Raw genomic sequence first — 20,438 nt, 5'->3', positions numbered from 1 at the left:
CCCGACAATGATATGACCTTGTCAGGATCGCTGGTGTGTCGCTACATGATCGCTGGTGAGCTGCCAAACAGGCAGCTTCACCAGCGATCAGCACCAGCGACACGTGGGTAACAAGCGACGCCCGTTCCTTAGTTACCCACTGTGTACCTTAGTTACCAGCACGCTGGTGCAGGGATCTGGTAACCAAGGTACACATCGGGTTTCTAAGCGGCGCTTAGAAACCCTCTGTTTACCTTAGTTACCAGCGCCAGCTCGCTGATCGCTGGTCTCCCGCCTGTCAAACGCAGCGTTGCGTGCTGGCCAGCGGGAGACCAGCAATCAAAAAAATGTCCTGGCCATTTCAGGATGATCATCGATAGCCAGCAGGGGGGCCGGTCGCTGGTAAGTGTCACACACAGCGATCTCGCTGGTGAGATCACTGTTGCGTCACAAAACTTGTGACTCAGCAGCGATCTCGCTAGCGAGAACGCAGTGTGTGATGGGGCCTTAAGGGGACATCTGACTGGGATGCACCTCTGTCACCTGATAAGAGAATCCAGTGGGAAATATGGAAGAACTCTTTAGCAGCCCTCTCCAAACTGAATGTGCCAAGACCATACAACCCTGTGCTGTCTACAGAAATGCAAAGCCAAAGACTGTATGTACAGTATTTGCAGATGCTTCTCTCAAAGCAATTGCTGCTGTTGCCTATCTCAAAACTGTAGACTCCAAATGTCAGAGCCACATAGGATTCGTTATGGGTAAGGCCAAACTTGCTCCACAACCAGAGCACACTATACCAAGGTTAGAGCTCTTAGCCGTCGAGTTAGCAGAGTTCATTGCATCCGAGATGGATATCAACCTGACACAAGCCAAGTTTTATTCAGACAGCAAAGTAGTCCTGGGACACATAATGAAACTAGATGATTCTATGTTTATGTCAACAACAGAGTGCTATGAATTAGGAGATCAGTTCACCCAAAACACTGGCATTATATTCCCACGGACCAAAATCCTGAAGATCATGCAACTAGAGCGGTTGACGCAAGTTGACTATGAAGCACAACATGGCTCTCAGGACCAAAACTATTGTACACTAAGGAACATTGTCCAGACACCTTTGAACTAGTAGGAGAGGACTCAGATGCTGAAATCCACCCTCAGGTGTCTACACTTCATACAATGACTTAAGCTATCCATCTTGGATCCCACAGATTTGACAAATTTTCAAGTTGGAAGTCACTTACTTGAGCCATTACCTGCCTGACTCGTATAGCTCGCTCATTCCAGAGCTTGTGAAACAGAAAAATGTATAGGTTGGCATCTCTATAAAAACACCTATGTTACCTCCGACTTGGAATCTTCCAGAAACCACATCATCTTCACTGTTCAGAGAGAAACTTACTCTGTGGAAATCCAATGTCTCATTAACAAGGCTCCAATACCATTGAGCAGCGCACTGAGAAAACTCAACCCATTCATGGAAAACAATGGCCTGCTGAGAGTAGGAGGCCGACTCAAAGAAGCTAAAATGGAGTTTGAGGAGAAATTCCCTCTTATCATTCCCGCAAAATGTCATGTTGCCTACTTAATCGTACAACACTACCACAATCTGGTCAAACACAAAGGAAGACTATTTACAGAAGGAGCCATTAGAACTGCTGGCCTGTGGATTGTTGGTGCAAAGAAACTTAACAGTAGTGTCATCTACAAATGCATTACCTGCCGTAAGCTTCGTGGTTCGACTCGGACCCAAAAGATGGCTGACCTACCATCGCATGAGAGGCGGACAAGCTAATAGTAAACGTTGGGCTGTCATGTTTACCTGTCAATCAGAGCCGTCCACATAGAGCTCATTGAGTCACTTGACACTTCAAGCTTCATCAATACTTTGAGACGTTTCATTGCCATCCGTGGTCCTATCAAACATATACGTTCAGATAGAGGTACCAACTTCATTGGTGCAGCAAAAGAATTGGGAATACCTTCAAATCTAGACTACAAGACTCTCGAGAGGTTCCTAAATGACCAAAGTTGCACATGGTCATTCAACCCACCTCACTCCTCACACATTGGGTGGATCTTGGGAACGAATGATTGGTCTAGTACGGAGAATTCTTGACTCCAGTCTTCTTCAGGAAGGAGCAGCGAGTCTTACCCACGAAAGCCTAACCACCTCCATGGCAGAAGCCGCAGCAATAATCAATGCAAGGCCCTTGGTTCTAGTCCCTAATGACCCAGAGAAGCCCTTGTTATTGTTACGCGGGGCTTAGGTCAAAGAAGGCTGAAATACCCGGGGCCCCTGCGGAGTCCCTCCAACTAGGGAAAACCCTGTCTGACCCTCAACCCAGGGTTTTTGCTAATGGTGCAAATGCCTGAGCCTCCAACCTTTCCTTATCTCCTGCTCAGCCCTAAGCTGAAACCTCCACCCTCCACCCAGTGAGTCATCAAACCACCAAAGCCCACACAGTAATGACAGACAGGGAGAACTTAAACCGCATCGCACCGCATACACACAGGACAATACCGTAATGTGAACAGGGCAAAACAAAACACAAATATAGGAAGGCGAAAAGGTAACAACGGATCATACGCCACCAGCTACGAATTTCTCTCTCCAACACCTCCTCTCCAGACCGGAACCACTTGGCATAAAACACAAGCTATAATCGGCGACGCCCATAGGCCAGCACGACTATTTAAAGACCGTGGGCGTGACCAAACATCCCACCTGATTTCCAGCTAGATTAACCCCCAATAACCTGAGTCAAATCAAGCCGGCGCCACTGAGGCTATAGTGGACAGAGATGGAACTACCGCTGCCTGCCGGACGCTGTGGTGTGAATAGCGTCCGACATGACAGTACCCCGTCTTCTATGAGGGACCCCAGGGCCCTCAAGACTCATAGGACCCGGCTTGTCCGGATGACGGCGGTAAAACGAACTGACCAGCCGATCCGCATGTATGTCCGTGGCTGGTACCCAAGACCTCTCCTCCGGACCATACCCCCGCCAGTGTACCAAATACTGAAGAGTACGGTGCAGTACTCGAGAGTCCACCACCTTGGAGACTTCAAACTCTAAATCGTCATCCACCATGACTGGAGGTGGCATCGGCGTCGTGTCCACAGAGCCTACGACCTTTTTCAATAAAGCCCTGTGAAGCACGTTGTGTATCTTGTATACCGCAGGAAGTTCCAACCGATAAGCAACCGGGTTAATGATGGCAGCAATCTTAAAAGGGCCAATAAACCTTGGACCCAATTTCAATGATGGAATTTTGAGTTTTATGTTTTTAGTAGCTAACCACACCCAATCACCCACACACAGGTCCGGACCTGGCACGCGTCTAGCGTCAGCCACTCGTTTGTACCTTGCACTCATGCTCAGCAATCGCTGTTTCACACTCCTCCAGACCGATGATAGTTGAACTCCTAGCTGGTCCTCCTCTGGGACGCCCCCAGAGCCACCCTGACGCAAGGTACAAAATTGAGGATGGTGCCCGTAAATACCAAAGAACGGAGACTCTCCCGATGATTCTTGGCAGTGATTATTTAACGCGAACTTGGCCAAGGGAAGGAATGTCGATCACTCCTCTTGGTTGTCAGACACAAAACATCGCAAATACTGCTCCAGATTTTGGTTCATGCGCTCAGTTTGACCATTTGACTGCGGATGAAACGCCGACGAATGAGACAACTTGATCCCCAATCGTGAGCAAAAAGCTTTCCAAAATTTCGCCACAAACTGGGTACCCCTATCAGACACTATGTCCGACGGAACTCCGTGTAGTCTGACCACCTCCTGCACAAAAACCTGAGCCAACGTCTTCGCGTTGGGTAAGGAAGGCAACGACACAAAATGCGCCATCTTCGAAAATCGATCAACCACCACCAGGATGACCGTGTTTCCTGCCGAGGCAGGCAAGTCCATGATAAAGTCCATGGAGATTTCTGTCCATGGCCTACTAGGTACCCCCAGAGGCTGTAGAGTGCCAGCAGGACGGGATCTGGGCGACTTGGCCCTGGCGCACGTGATGCAAGCTGCTACGTACGAGACCACGTCCTGCCGGATCTTTGGCCACCAGAAGCGGCGCGATACCAGCTCCAAGGTGCCCCTAACCCCTGGATGACCGGCCAGGACAGAGTCGTGGTATTCCCCCAACACCTTAAGACGAAGATAAAGGGGTACGAATGACTTGTTAGCGGGAAGTCCTGGCGGTACCTCCTCCTGGGCCTCGGCAATCTCCACCTCTACTTCAGTCGTGAGATGTAGTGCCGAAACCACTACACCTTCCTGGAGGATGGGTACCGGATCTTCCCGAGGTTCTCCCCCCGGAAAACACCTGGACAAGGCATCCGCCTTGGTGTTTTTAGCCCCAGGACGGTAAGTCACCGGAAAGTTAAATCGAGTAAAAAACAATGCCCAGCGAGCCTGCCTGGGAGACAGACGCTTGGCCGACTCCAGATAGAGCAGGTTTTTATAGTCGGTGATGACTGTGACCTGGTGGACCGCCCCCTCCAAGAAGTGTAGCCATTCCTCAAAAGCCAATTTGATGGCCAACAACTCCCTGTTGCCGATATCGTAATTCCGTTCGGTCGGCGACAGCTTCTTGGAGAAGTAGGCGCATGGACGCATATTGCTCCAGGACAAGCCCTGTGACAGTACTGCCCCCACTCCCACCTCAGACGCATCGACCTCCACAGTAAAAGGTTTAGATACGTCCGGTTGCACCAGAATGGGGGCTGAAGCAAAACAGTTTTTCAGAAGCTCAAATGCACGCACCGCCACCTCAGACCAGATAGCGAGATTGGTACCTTTTCTCGTCATGTCCGTGAGCGGTTTGGCTATAGTAGAAAAATTCTTAATAAACTTCCTATAATAGTTGGCAAACCCAAGGAACCGCTGGAGCGCTTTTAGATTATCAGGCCGTTCCCATCGCAGCACCGCTTGCACCTTCGCGGCGTCCATTTTAAACCCTGCGGCGGACACAATATATCCCAAAAAAGGCAACTCCTGAACAAAAAATACGCATTTTTCAAGCTTAGCATAGAGCTTATTCTCACGGAGCAACTGTAACACCTGCCTGACATGCTCTAAATTAGTTTCCCGGTCGCTCGAATAAATGAGGATATCATCCAGGTACACAATCACAAATTTCCCCAGCACATGAGCGAATACATCATTTATGAAATGTTGGAAACAGCAGGCGCGGTTGTCAACCAAAATGGCATAACTAGGCTTTCAAAATGACCCTCAGTGGTATTAAACGCCATCTTCCACTCATCCCCCTGACGGACCCTTATGAGGTTGTACGCCCCCCTGAGGTCAAGTTTGGAAAACCACTTAGCACCGGCCACCTGGTTGAACAAATCAGGGATCAGAGGCATCGGGTAGGGATCACGGACCGTAATCTGGTTTAACTCCCAGAAATCCAGACACGGGCGTAACCCCCATCTTTCTTCTTAATGAAGAAAAACCCCGCTGCTACAGGCAAGGATGAAGGCCAGATGTGCCCTTTACTTAGACTCTCCGCGATGTAGTCTTTAAGAGCTTGTCTCTCCGGACCAGAAATACTAAACATCCTAGCCTTTGGCAATTTGGCCCCGGGTTTTAACCTAATCACACAGTCATAGGTTCGATGAGAAGGTAGTTCTGAGCAACCCCTCTCAGAGAATACGTCCGCAAAATCCAGCAGTGCCTCCAGAAGGCTGGACTTCACGGCGGACACACATGTGGCCAAGCAATTTTCCTGCCAGAAACCACTCCACTGGACTATGTCCTGGGTTCTCCAGTCAATCACCGGGTTGTGCTTGGACAACCATGGGAAACCCAGGACCATTTGTGCAGGGAGATAATTGAGTACCCTACATGTAACCCACTCAGAATGTAGGACCCCAATGTGGAGTTTAACCTCAGCTACAAACTCAGTAATCTCCCCCTGTGGGAGGGGAGCGGCATTAATGGTAACCACGCGAATAGGATGAGGGAGTTTTTCGATCTTAAAACCGGCCGTGCGTGCAGACTCCTCATCCATGAGATTGGTGGTGGAACCGCTATCCACAAACACTGATATTGGTAGCTCTCTGCCCGCAATAATAACCCTGGCAGGGAGCATACATTGAGATACCATCATGGAGGATGTGCATACGCTCAGTTGGGCCTCCTCCATACCCTCTGAGCTTACCAGTTTTCCGCCGGTGCGACTTTCTTAGCACAGGACAAGCATTTACATAATGATCTCTTTTACCACAGTAAAAACATGCTCCTTGCTTCCTGAACCCAGGAACGCGACGCTTAACATGTGATACCCCAGCGATTTGCATAGGTTCCGTGGGCTCACCTGCAGCAACCACACTTGCACCCCTGCTTTCCCCCAGGGGCAGCGTCTCCTGCGCCCCCTGACGCAAACGGCGATCAATACGAATAACCAAACTCATGGCAGACTCTAACGATGCAGGAGTCTCATACATCATGAGGGCCTGTTTAACTCTTCCTGAAACCCCATGAATAAACTGACTCCGCAGCGCTGGGTCGTTCCACTGTGTGTCTACTGCCCAACGGCGAAATTCTGAACAATAGTTTTCCGCCATACGTTCCCCCTGACAGAGGGCGCTGATTTTAGATTCTGCTAGAGCCAATCTGTCGGGATCATCATAAATGAGCCTGAGTGCTGAAAAAACATTCTCAACCGAATGAAACGTAGCAGAGTCAGCTGGTAAGGAAAACGCCCATGCTTGGGGGTCCCCACTCAGTAAGGATAACACCAGACCCACCCGCTGAGCCTCATTACCTGAGGAGACAGGGCGCATGCGAAAGTATAACTTGCAGGCCTCCCGAAAGATGACAAATTTGCTGCGTTCCCCAGCAAATCGTTCAGGCAGCGGAATCTTCGGCTCTGCACCTGCACCTGCAGAGGCCGCTTGCACATTAGCTACAACCAGGCCCTGCTGCTGAACTGCCCCCTTCAACTCGGTGACCTGTAAGGACAGCGCCGCCAACTGGCGGTTTATGGAAGTCATGGAATCGATGGACTACCAAAATATTGTGGGCCGATTATAATGTTACGCGGGGCTTAGGTCAAAGAAGGCTGAAATACCCGGGGCCCCTGCGGAGTCCCTCCAACTAGGGAAAACCCTGTCTGACCCTCAACCCAGGGTTTTTGCTAATGGTGCAAATGCCTGAGCCTCCAACCTTTCCTTATCTCCTGCTCAGCCCTAAGCTGAACCCTCCACCCTCCACCCAGTGAGTCGTCAAACCACCAAAGCCCACACAGTAATGACAGACAGGGAGAACTTAAACCGCACCGCATACACACAGGACAATACCGTAATGTGAACAGGGCAAAACAAAACACAAATATAGGAAGGCGAAAAGGTAACAACGGATCATACGCCACCAGCTACGAATTTCTCTCTCCAACACCTCCTCTCCAGACCGGAACCACTTGGCATAAAACACAAGCTATAATCGGCGACGCCCAAAGGCCAGCACGACTATTTAAAGACCGTGGGCGTGACCAAACATCCCACCTGATTTCCAGCTAGATTAACCCCCAATAACCTGAGTCAAATCAAGCCGGCGCCACTGAGGCTATAGTGGACGGAGATGGAACTACCGCTGCCTGCCGGACGCTGTGGTGTGAATAGCGTCCGACATGACAGTTGACTCCAGCTATTACCTAACCCAGAAAACAGGACTATCCAGTGCCCCTCCAGGAGGATTCGATGCTAAGGACCTCTACAAGCGCCAATGGAGACAGGTACAAAGTCTTGCAAACACATTCTGGGACAGGTACAGCAAACAATATTTGTCTACCCTACAGCCATGGACGAAGTGGCAATCTACCAGGCCAAATCTGAGGATTGGTGACCTCGTCCTTGTCAAAGACTGTCAAGACCATCGAAACCAGTGGCCACTTGGACTAGTGACCGCAACATTCTCGAGTAAGGATGGCAACTTCTGCAAAGTCGAACTGAGGATGGCCAAAGGGAATAAACTTAAGACATTCTCCAGACCAGTAACTGAGCTGGTCCTATTGTTGTCTTCGGAGGAAAAGAAGAAAACGAATAGTGACATCCGTTTGATGCCAGACAAGGAGTGTACTGTCTCTGACATTTAATTCAGAGTCCCTGATTATCTGCTTGTTAAATGTTTTCAGTGTTTTCTGGCTCCATCTAGTGACCAGAGTCATAACCACAGTGTTATTGTGTAATTTTACTTCCACTTCCTGAATCTCTTTTTCTCTCCGTTCGCAATGCATTCTGGTAAGGTTGCAAGGCACCCTGGTAAACTTTGCAAAGGATTATGGTTAGTCCAGCCCCCATTTTCCCTCAGCCTGCATCCTGGAAGCATCTCATTTCTCTTCTCTCCTTGTCACAGCATCGCTTGTATGTACTTATGTTTCCTGTATCTAATTTCTGTCCCATATTAGCTGGCCTAGTTAGTTTTCCCCTGCTCAGCTAGTAGTGCAGATGTTGATTTGTAATGTATATATGTATTCCAATGTACTCTGTATTGACTGAGTGTATTTTTATGTTTGTATTCTAGTTTCACCGCGTCAATATACCATCATGTTCAATAAAGCACAGATTCAACCTACAGTCTCCTTATTGGACCCCCGGTATAGCGGTTTAGCTGCCTGAATAGCTACATGAAGTCTGCTTCATTTAGTAAGGACAGAACATTTATCTATCTTATCATCTGTCTATCTGTGTGTGCAATGGAGTGTGGGTTGGACAAATGTAAAAGAGGAGGTTGGACAGAAATGACATCACAAATCTTTTTTTTTTTTTTTTTTTATAAATAACATCTTTATTTAGCTTACAAAAACGCATACAAATTCGCAGGCAAAACCGCACTGAAAAACTGAATCAAATCTGTGCCAAAAACGCATCAAAAACGAACCTGCGTTTTCTGCCAAGAGCTGCGTTTTTTGTGCGGAAAAATCCGTGGGTGAATCCGCACTGTGTGCACGCAGCCTAATTCGTCCCACAAAAAAACAAGCCCTCATATGTCGAGGGACAAATAAAAGTTATGGCTCTTCGAAAAATAGAAGGAAAAAAAACGAAACCGTGAAACCCAAAAACTGCCATGTCGGGAAAAGGTTAAATACTCATCTGCATTTACTCTTATGTTGTGATCACATTATGAGTTTCTTGGCTATGATCTTCTAAAAAACATGAAAAGTCACGGTAAGCAGGCTGTGCCGCAGGTTTTTGGCACAATTGTTATTTCTGTTAGGCTGAGTTCACACGTGGCGTTTTTTTCGTGTTTCCGCGGCTGTTTTAACTGCGCGATTTTGCCGCGAAAACGTGAAAAATAAGCATCCCATGCATTCTTATGGGATTCCGCAATGCTGTGCTAATGCTGCGGTTTTTACCGCGGCGGAATCGCTTCGCAGTAAAAACCGCAGCATGCTCATTAATTTGCGGAATCGCGGCGATCCCGCACCCATAGGAATGCATTGTTCCGCTTATTTCCCGCATGTGGCTGTGCACACCATGCGGAAAGTAAGCAGATCAATGGCGGATGGTACCCACGGTCCGGAGGAGAGGAGACTGTCCTCCGGGCTTTGGGTACCATATCCCTGTAAAAAATAGAATTTAAAAATAAAAAATATATTTAAAAATAAAAAATAAAAAAGCATTTATGCACACTTTATCCAAGTACAGTTTATCAAAGTACTGGCAGTTATAACATGGCAGTTAGACAGGGCAGGAGACAGGTAAGACATTTATATCCATCTACTCCCTGTACATTTGGAGTACAACAAATATATACCATATGCATTTGTGTAATTTTTATCCTGGCCGCTGCATTCACACACATCCACCGCCCTGGCATTAACTCTCTACACTCCATCCATATTGGCCCCTCGCTTCTTTCCTCTCCTATGTATAGCACTCATGCTCTTTTCACGTTGTTAAACTGCACAGATCCAGTCAGTCCCACCATTCAACATCAGAGACGCTCTCACAAATCACTTAACCATCTGCTCACTCTTTCTATCCTCCTTCTCCTAGTCGCAGGAGACATTGCTCCCAACCCTGGTCCCCCATGTTATAGAAAGTCAAACCTCCCGACTGCTACACTCAGAAACCCCTCTAATCTTATTAATATTCCCTGCATGCCATCTGTCTCTCTTAATTGTGCACTTTGGAATTCTCGCTCAGTGTGTAACAAACTCTCCTTCATTCATGACTTTTTCCTTTCTAATTCTCTTAACCTCCTGGCTCTTACTGAAACCTGGATCCAGCAGTCAGACACTACCGCTGCTGCTGCTCTTTCATACGGGGGGCTTCACTTCTCTCATACCCCAAGATCAGACAATAGAGCCGGTGGAGGCGTTGGTCTGCTACTATCACCAAAATGTACCTTTCAGGTTATCCCTCAAGTACCCTCACTTGTCTTCCCTTCTTTTGAGGTCCATGCCGTCAGACTCTACACCCCCTTCTCCATGCAAGTGGCGGTGGTGTATCGTCCTCCCGGCCCCTCCCATCAGTTCCTGGATCATTTTGCCACTTGGCTTCCACATTTTCTCTCCTGTGACATCCCTACCCTCATCATCGGTGATTTCAACATCCCCATTGCTCTTCCCCTCTCACCATCTGCTACTCACCTTTTATCTCTAACCTCCTCATTTGGCCTTTCGCAGCTTACTAATTCTCCAACGCATGAAGACGGAAACTCCCTCGACTTGGTCTTCTCTCGGCTTTGTGCAGTGGATGATTTTGCAAACTCCCCTCTCCCGCTCTCTGACCACAATCTTCTTTATTCTCTATCAAGAACTGCCATGCTGCTCAGGTCACCCCCACTGTCCATACTTATAGAAACACACAGGCCATTAACACCCAGAAACTTATGAAGAACTTGCAGTCTTCATTGGCCCCTATCTCCTCCCTCTCATGTCCTGATTCTGCATTGAAGCATTACAATGAAACACTTCAAAGTGCCCTGGATGAATTTGCACCCCCTATAAATAGAACACCACAACGCAGACGGCGACAACCCTGGCACACGGTGCAAACACGTTTCCTGCAGCGGTGCTCCAGGTGCGCCGAACGTCTGTGGAGAAAATCCAATCTACCCGAAGATTTCATCCATTTTAAGTTTATGCTTAGAACATACAACACTGCCCTTCACCTCTCCAAACAAACCTATTTCAACACCCTCATCACCTCACTGTCCAATAACCCGAAACGTCTCTTTGACACTTTTCATTCTCTACTCAATCCAAGAGTACAGGCCCCAACCACGGAGCTCCGAGCTGACGATCTGGCCAATTACTTCAAAGAAAAAATTGACCAGATCCGACAGGAAATTATCTCCCAATCACCTCATACCATGCACTGTCCTCCCTCCCCCACTGCATCGAACTCACTCTCTGATTTTGAACCAGTCACAGAAGAAGAAGTAAGCAGGCTCCTTGCATCTTCTCGCCCAACTACTTGCACCAGTGACCCATTTCCGTCACAGCTCCTTCAGTCCCTTTCCCCTGCTGTCACCCCTCACCTAACTAAAATATTTAACCTCTCTCTCTCTTCTGGTATTTTTCCCTTCTCATTTAAGCATGCCATCATACATCCACTACTTAAAAAACCATCCCTCGACCAAAACTGTGCCGCTAACTATAGACCTGTCTCTAATCTTCCCTTCATCTCTAAACTCCTGGAATGCCTGGTCCACTCCCGTCTTATCCGCTATCTCTCAGAAAACTCTCTTCTCGACCCTCTCCAATCCGGTTTCCGCTCTTTACACTCCACTGAAACTGCCCTCACTAAAGTCTCTAATGATCTGCTAACAGCTAAATCAAATGGTCACTACTCCATGCTAATTCTCTTGGATCTCTCTGCAGCATTCGACACTGTGGATCATCAGCTCCTCCTCACTATGCTCCGTTCCATTGGCCTCAAGGATACCGTTCTCTCCTGGTTCTCCTCCTATCTCTCCGACCGCTCCTTTACTGTATCTTTTGCCAGTTCCTCCTCCTCTCATCTTCCCCTTACTGTTGGGGTCCCCCAAGGATCGGTTCTAGGTCCCCTCCTCTTCTCCTTGTACACTGCCCCTATTGGTCAAACAATCAGTAGATTTGATTTCCAGTACCATCTCTATGCTGATGACACCCAATTATACGCTTCTTCTCCTGACATCACGCCAGCCTTTCTAGAAAACACCGGCGATTGTCTAAACGCTGTGTCTAATATCATGTCCTCACTATATCTGAAACTGAACCTGTCAAAGACTGAACTCCTGGTGTTTCCTCCCTCTACTAATGTACCTATACCCGACATTGCCATTTCTGTGTGTGGTTCCACTATTACTCCCCAGCAACAGGCCCGCTGTCTTGGGGTCATACTTGATTCTGAGCTTTCCTTTGCCCCCCACATTCGATCACTGGCTCGCTCTTGTCATCTGCACCTCAAAAACATTTCTAGAATTCGACCTTTTCTTACCTTTGACTCTGCAAAAACTCTTACTGTTTCTCTTATTCATTCTCGTCTCGACTATTGTAACTCTCTTCTAATCGGTCTCCCTCTTACCAAACTCTCCCCCCTCCAATCTGTCTTGAATGCTGCAGCCAGGATCATATTCCTCACCAATCGTTACACCGATGCCTCTACCTTGTGCCAGTCATTACACTGGCTACCCATCCACTCCAGAATTCAGTATAAACTTATTACCCTCACTCACAAAGCCCTCCATGGCTCAGCACCACCCTACATCTCCTCCCTTGTTTCAGTATACCACCCTACCCGCGCCCTCCGTTCTGCTGATGACCTGAGATTAGCATCCTCAATAGTCAGAACCTCCCACTCCCGTCTCCAAGACTTTACACGTGCCGCGCCAATTCTTTGGAATGCACTTCCCAGGTCAATACGATTAGTCCCCAATCCCCACAATTTTAAGCGTGTCCTGAAAACGCATTTATTCAGACTGGCCTATCACCCCAACACATTAACCTAATCTATCCCTGTGTGGCAGAGCCAAAAGTTTTACCATAACCAGGTTCCCCGCATCATGTTCCCACATGCTTTATGCCTCCATTAGCCCTCTGTGTCTGTACTGTTACACACTTAACATTATGACTGGCCCATACAATCAGGGTAACTGTTACCACCCACCTTTCGTGTCTCCCTCTTTCCTCATAGACTGTAAGCTTGCGAGCAGGGCCCTCTTTCCTCTTGGTATTTGTTATAATCTACTGTATGTGATTATTGTTATGCTGTAATGTCTATTGTCTGTACAAATCCCCTCTGAAATGTAAAGTGCTGCGGAATATGTCGGCGCTATAAAAATAAAATTTATTATTATTATATTGTTATTCTCACCCTCCGACGTCCCGCGCAGTCTTTCCGCTTCTCTTCACGCTCCCGTTCCCAGTAGTCCTTTGCGAAAATGCGAGCGATGGCGTACGTTCTCGCGGGATCGCGAAGTCTCGCGGTCATTCGCGCGACGTCATCGCGAATAACCGCGAGACGTCACGATCCCGCGAGAACTGACGTCATCGCGGGCATTTTCGCAAAGGATTACTGGGAACGGATGCGCGGGACGTCGGAGGGTAAGAATAACACTATTTTTTATTTTTTTTTACATTTTATCTTTTACTACTGATGCTGCATAGGCGGCCTCAGTAGTAAAAAGTTGGTCACACTCGTCAAACACTATGTTTGACGAGTGTGACCAACCTGTCAATCAGTTCTCCCAGCGATGCTACAGATCGCTTGGAAAACGCTAGCATTTTGCAAGCTAAATACGCTTGCAAAATGCTAGTTTTTCCGCGGGAAAATCGCGGGAATTTAAAATGCGATTTTCCCGCGGACTGGAATTCCGGAATTCTCGCGGTAATTTCCGCGAGAGTTCCGGTGCGTGTGCACTTAACCTTATGGTGTAAAGAGAAAATATCTCGTTACTCGCCCCAGTGCTAGCACAGCGCACTCACTTCAGGGGTTTTCTTATTTAAAGAAGTTGAGAAACACCAGTTACAGAAAAAGTAAAAAAAAAATCTCCAGCAGAAAAGCAGAAAAAACCTGTTCTGATGGTGTAAGCATGGCTGCCCGACTGATAAGTGACAAGAAAGCGACTTATCACGACAACAGCGCTCCTGTCACAATATATCTCAGTCAGTCATTGCACCATCACAGAGAGGAGGGAGGAGGCTGGACAGGAACACGCTCCCGCCCCGCCCCGCCCCGCCCCGCCCCCTCAGCGTGTGCTGGAGGCCATGGGGGACTACACTGAGGTAACAGTCTGGGCAGGACATGTGCGAGGATAGGGGCAGCTACCGGAGAATTTGTGTGTGTACAGCTGCTCATTACTAGTGCAATACATGTGACTGTGACGTAACGATTACTATACTGCACTGTGTGTGTGTGACTGTGGTGTAATGATTACTGCACTGTGTGTGTGACTATTGTGTAATGATTACTGCACTGTGTGTGTCACGATTACTGCACTGTGTGTGTGACTGTGGTGTAATGATTACCGCACTGTGTGTGCGACTGTGGTGTAATGAGTACTGCACCGTGTGTGTGACTGTGGTGTAATGAGTACTGCACTGTGTGTGTGACTGTGGTGTAATGAGTACTGCACCGTGTGTGACTGTGGTGTAATGAGTACTGCACCGTGTGTGACTGTGGTGTAATGAGTACTGCACCGTGTGTGACTGTGGTGTAATGAGTACTGCACCGTGTGTGACTGTGGTGTAATGAGTACTGCACCGTGTGTGACTGTGGTGTAATGAGTACTGCACCGTGTGTGACTGTGGTGTAATGAGTACTGCACCGTGTGTGACTGTGGTGTAATGAGTACTGCACCGTGTGTGACTGTGGTGTAATGTTTACTTCACTGTGTGTGACTGGTGTAATGATTACCGCACTGTGTGTGTGACTATTGTGAAATGATTACTGCACTGTGTGTGTGACTGTGGTGTAATGATTACTGCACTGTGTGTGTGACTATTGTGTAATGAGTACTGCACTGTGTGTGTGACTGTGGTGTAATGTTTACTGCACTGTGTGTGTGACTGTGGTGTAATGAGTACTGCACTGTATGTGTGACTGTGGTGTAATGATTACTGCACTGTGTGTGTGACTGTGGTATAATGAGTACTGCACTGTGTGTGTGACTATTGTGTAATGAGTACTGCACTGTATGTGTGACTATTGTGTAATGATTACCGCACTGTGTGTGTGACTATTGTGTAATGAGTACTGCACTGTATGTGTGACTGTGGTGTAATGTTTACTGCACTGTGTGTGTGACTGTGGTGTAATGTTTACTGCGGTGTAATGATTACTGCACTATGTGTGTGACTATTGTGTAATGAGTACTGCACCGTGTGTGACTGTGGTGTAATAATTACTGCACTGTGTGTGTGACTATTGTGTAATGATTACTGCACTGTGTGTGTGACTGTGGTGTACTGATTACTGCACTGTGTGTGTGACTGTGGTGTAATGTTTACTGCACTGTGTGTGTGACGATTACTGCACTGTGTGTGTGACTTGTGTAATGAGTACTGCACTGTGTGTGTGACTGTGGTGTAATGATTACTGCACTGTGTGTGTGACTGTGGTGTAATGTTTACCGCACTGTGTGTGTGACTGTGGTGTAATGAGTACTGCACTGTATGTGTGACGGTGGTGTAATGAGTACTGCACTGTGTGTGTGACTGTGGTGTAATGATTACTGCACTGTGTGTGTGACTATTGTGTAATGAGTACTGCACTGTATGTGTGACTGTAGTGTAATGATTACTGCACTGTGTGTGTGTCTGTGGTGTAATGATTACTGCACTGTGTGTGTGACTATTGTGTAATGAGTACTGCACCGTGTGTGACTGTGGTGTAATAATTACTGCACTGTGTGTGTGACTATTGTGTAATGATTACTGCACTGTGTGTGTGACTGTGGTGTACTGATTACTGCACTGTGTGTGTGACTGTGGTGTAATGTTTACTGCACTGTGTGTGTGACTTGTGTAATGAGTACTGCACTGTGTGTGTGACTATTGTGTAATGATTACCGCACTGTGTGTGTGACTGGTGTAATGATTACTGCACTGTGTGTGTGACTATTGTGCAATGATTACTGCACTGTGTGTGTGACTGTGGTGTAATGAGTACTGCACTGTGTGTGTGACTGTGGTGTAATGATTACCACACTGTGTGTGTGACTATTGTGTAATGAGTACTGCACTGTGTGCGTGACTATTGTGTAATAATTACCGCACTGTGTGTGTGACTGGTGTAATGATTACTGCACTGTGTGTGACTGTGGTGTAATGAGTACTGCACTGTGTGTGTGACTGTGGTGTAATGAGTACTGCACTGTGTGTGTGACTGTGGTGTAATGAGTACTGCACTGTGTGTGTGACTGTGGTGTAATGAGTACTGCACTGTGTGTGTGACTGTGGTGTAATGAGTACTGCACTGTGTGTGTGACTGTGGTGTAATGAGTACTGCACCGTGTGTGACTGTGGTGTAATGAGTACTGCACCGTGTGTGACTGTGGTGTAATGTTTACTGCACTGTGTGTGTGACTGTGGTGTAATGATTACCGCACTGTGTGTGTGACTATTGTGAAATGATTACTGCACTGTGTATGTGACTGTGGTGTAATGATTACTGCACTGTGTGTGTGACTATTGTGTAATGATTACTGCACTGTGTGTGTGACTGTGGTGTAATGTTTACCGCACTGTGTGTGTGACTGTGGTGTAATGAGTACTGCACTGTATGTGTGACTATTGTGTAATGATTACTGCACTGTGTGTGTGACTGTGGTGTAATGTTTACCGCACTGTGTATGTGACTGTGGTGTAATGAGTACTGCACTGTGTGTGTGACTATTGTGTAATGATTACTGCACTGTGTGTGTGACTGTGGTGTAATGTTTACCGCACTGTGTGTGTGACTGTGGTGTAATGAGTACTGCACCGTGTGTGACTGTGGTGTAATGAGTACTGCACCGTGTGTGACTGTGGTGTAATGAGTACTGCACCGTGTGTGACTGTGGTGTAATGAGTACTGCACCGTGTGTGACTGTGGTGTAATGAGTACTGCACCGTGTGTGACTGTGGTGTAATGAGTACTGCACCGTGTGTGACTGTGGTGTAATGAGTACTGCACCGTGTGTGACTGTGGTGTAATGAGTACTGCACCGTGTGTGACTGTGGTGTAATGTTTACTTCACTGTGTGTGACTGGTGTAATGATTACCGCACTGTGTGTGTGACTATTGTGAAATGATTACTGCACTGTGTGTGTGACTGTGGTGTAATGATTACTGCACTGTGTGTGTGACTATTGTGTAATGAGTACTGCACTGTGTGTGTGACTGTGGTGTAATGTTTACTGCACTGTGTGTGTGACTGTGGTGTAATGAGTACTGCACTGTATGTGTGACTGTGGTGTAATGATTACTGCACTGTGTGTGTGACTGTGGTATAATGAGTACTGCACTGTGTGTGTGACTATTGTGTAATGAGTACTGCACTGTATGTGTGACTATTGTGTAATGATTACCGCACTGTGTGTGTGACTATTGTGTAATGAGTACTGCACTGTATGTGTGACTGTGGTGTAATGTTTACTGCACTGTGTGTGTGACTGTGGTGTAATGTTTACTGCGGTGTAATGATTACTGCACTATGTGTGTGACTATTGTGTAATGAGTACTGCACCGTGTGTGACTGTGGTGTAATAATTACTGCACTGTGTGTGTGACTATTGTGTAATGATTACTGCACTGTGTGTGTGACTGTGGTGTACTGATTACTGCACTGTGTGTGTGACTGTGGTGTAATGTTTACTGCACTGTGTGTGTGACGATTACTGCACTGTGTGTGTGACTTGTGTAATGAGTACTGCACTGTGTGTGTGACTGTGGTGTAATGATTACTGCACTGTGTGTGTGACTGTGGTGTAATGTTTACCGCACTGTGTGTGTGACTGTGGTGTAATGAGTACTGCACTGTATGTGTGACGGTGGTGTAATGAGTACTGCACTGTGTGTGTGACTGTGGTGTAATGATTACTGCACTGTGTGTGTGACTATTGTGTAATGAGTACTGCACTGTATGTGTGACTGTAGTGTAATGATTACTGCACTGTGTGTGTGTCTGTGGTGTAATGATTACTGCACTGTGTGTGTGACTATTGTGTAATGAGTACTGCACCGTGTGTGACTGTGGTGTAATAATTACTGCACTGTGTGTGTGACTATTGTGTAATGATTACTGCACTGTGTGTGTGACTGTGGTGTACTGATTACTGCACTGTGTGTGTGACTGTGGTGTAATGTTTACTGCACTGTGTGTGTGACTTGTGTAATGAGTACTGCACTGTGTGTGTGACTATTGTGTAATGATTACCGCACTGTGTGTGTGACTGGTGTAATGATTACTGCACTGTGTGTGTGACTATTGTGCAATGATTACTGCACTGTGTGTGTGACTGTGGTGTAATGAGTACTGCACTGTGTGTGTGACTGTGGTGTAATGATTACCACACTGTGTGTGTGACTATTGTGTAATGAGTACTGCACTGTGTGCGTGACTATTGTGTAATAATTACCGCACTGTGTGTGTGACTGGTGTAATGATTACTGCACTGTGTGTGACTGTGGTGTAATGAGTACTGCACTGTGTGTGTGACTGTGGTGTAATGAGTACTGCACTGTGTGTGTGACTGTGGTGTAATGAGTACTGCACTGTGTGTGTGACTGTGGTGTAATGAGTACTGCACTGTGTGTGTGACTGTGGTGTAATGAGTACTGCACTGTGTGTGTGACTGTGGTGTAATGAGTACTGCACCGTGTGTGACTGTGGTGTAATGAGTACTGCACCGTGTGTGACTGTGGTGTAATGTTTACTGCACTGTGTGTGTGACTGTGGTGTAATGATTACCGCACTGTGTGTGTGACTATTGTGAAATGATTACTGCACTGTGTATGTGACTGTGGTGTAATGATTACTGCACTGTGTGTGTGACTATTGTGTAATGATTACTGCACTGTGTGTGTGACTGTGGTGTAATGTTTACCGCACTGTGTGTGTGACTGTGGTGTAATGAGTACTGCACTGTATGTGTGACTATTGTGTAATGATTACTGCACTGTGTGTGTGACTGTGGTGTAATGTTTACCGCACTGTGTATGTGACTGTGGTGTAATGAGTACTGCACTGTGTGTGTGACTATTGTGTAATGATTACTGCACTGTGTGTGTGACTGTGGTGTAATGTTTACCGCACTGTGTGTGTGACTGTGGTGTAATGAGTACTGCACTGTATGTGTGACTATTGTGTAATGATTACCGCACTGTGTGTGTGACTATTGTGTAATGATTACTGCACTGTGTGTGTGACTGTGGTGTAATGATTACTGCACTGTGTGTGTGACTATTGTGTAATGAGTACTGCACTGTGTGTGTGACTGTGGTGTAATGATTACTGCACTGTGTGTGTGACTGTGGTGTAATGATTACCGCACTGTGTGTGTGACTATTGTGTAATGAGTACTGCACTGTATGTGTGACTGTAGTGTAATGATTACTGCACTGTGTGTGTGACTGTGGTGTAATGATTACCGCACTGTGTGTGTGACTATTGTGTAATGAGTACTGCACTGTATGTGTGACTGTGGTGTAATGTTTACTGCACTGTGTGTGTGACTGTGGTGTAATGATTACTGCACTGTGTGTGTCTGTGGTGTAATCATTACTGCACTGTGTGTGTGACTATTGTGTAATGAGTACTGCACTGTGTGTGTGACTGTGGTGTAATGATTACTGCACTGTGTGTGTGACTGTGGTGTAATGATTACTGCACTGTGTGTGTGACTATTGTGTAATGAGTACTGCACTGTGTGTGTGACTGTGGTGTAATGATTACTGCACTGTGTGTGTGACTGTGGTGTAATGATTACCGCACTGTGTGTGTGACTATTGTGTAATGAGTACTGCACTGTATGTGTGACTGTAGTGTAATGATTACTGCACTGTGTGTGTGACTGTGGTGTAATGATTACCGCACTGTGTGTGTGACTATTGTGTAATGAGTACTGCACCGTGTGTGACTGTGGTGTAATGATTACTGCACTGTGTGTGTGACTGTGGTGTAATGAGTACTGCACTGTGTGTGTGACTATTGTGTAATGATTACTGCACCGTGTGTGACTGGTGTAATGTTTACTGCACTGTGTGTGTGACTGTGGTGTAATGAGTACCGCACTGTGTGTGTGACTGTGGTGTAATGACTACTGCACTGTATGTGTGACTATTGTGTAATGATTACCGCACTGTGTGTGTGACTATTGTGTAATGAGTACTGCACTGTATGTGTGACTGTGGTGTAATGTTTACTGCACTGTGGGTGTGTCTATTGTGTAATGAGTACTGCACTGTGTGTGTGTGAGTGTGGGGTAATGATTACCGCACTGTGTGTGTGACTATTGTGTAA

At 46.9% G+C, this 20,438-nt stretch overlaps 1 protein-coding gene across 3 annotated transcripts in view; it reads left to right on the top strand.

The window, feature by feature from the left end:
• The window catches only part of TEX30 (testis expressed 30), a 151,373-nt gene that overhangs the window by 116,826 nt on the left and 14,109 nt on the right, over positions 1-20,438 (top strand). For 2 of the 3 annotated variants that reach the window (XM_073569492.1, XM_073569490.1), the window contains exon 1: positions 14,170-14,275. In XM_073569492.1, the coding sequence (XP_073425593.1) occupies positions 14,240-14,275 (36 nt within the window). In that variant the 5' untranslated portion in view covers positions 14,170-14,239. Of the gene's footprint in view, positions 1-14,169; positions 14,276-20,438 lie in introns of those variants that run through there. The other variant, XM_073569491.1, reaches the window with a different exon arrangement.

The sequence above is a fragment of the Dendrobates tinctorius genome, unplaced genomic scaffold (genome assembly GCF_039654945.1).
Source record: "Dendrobates tinctorius isolate UK_male_01 unplaced genomic scaffold, ASM3965494v1 ptg000026l, whole genome shotgun sequence".
In the NCBI taxonomy this organism is placed as follows: Eukaryota; Metazoa; Chordata; class Amphibia; order Anura; family Dendrobatidae; genus Dendrobates; species Dendrobates tinctorius.
This window is presented reverse-complemented; position numbering and strand designations above follow the sequence as displayed.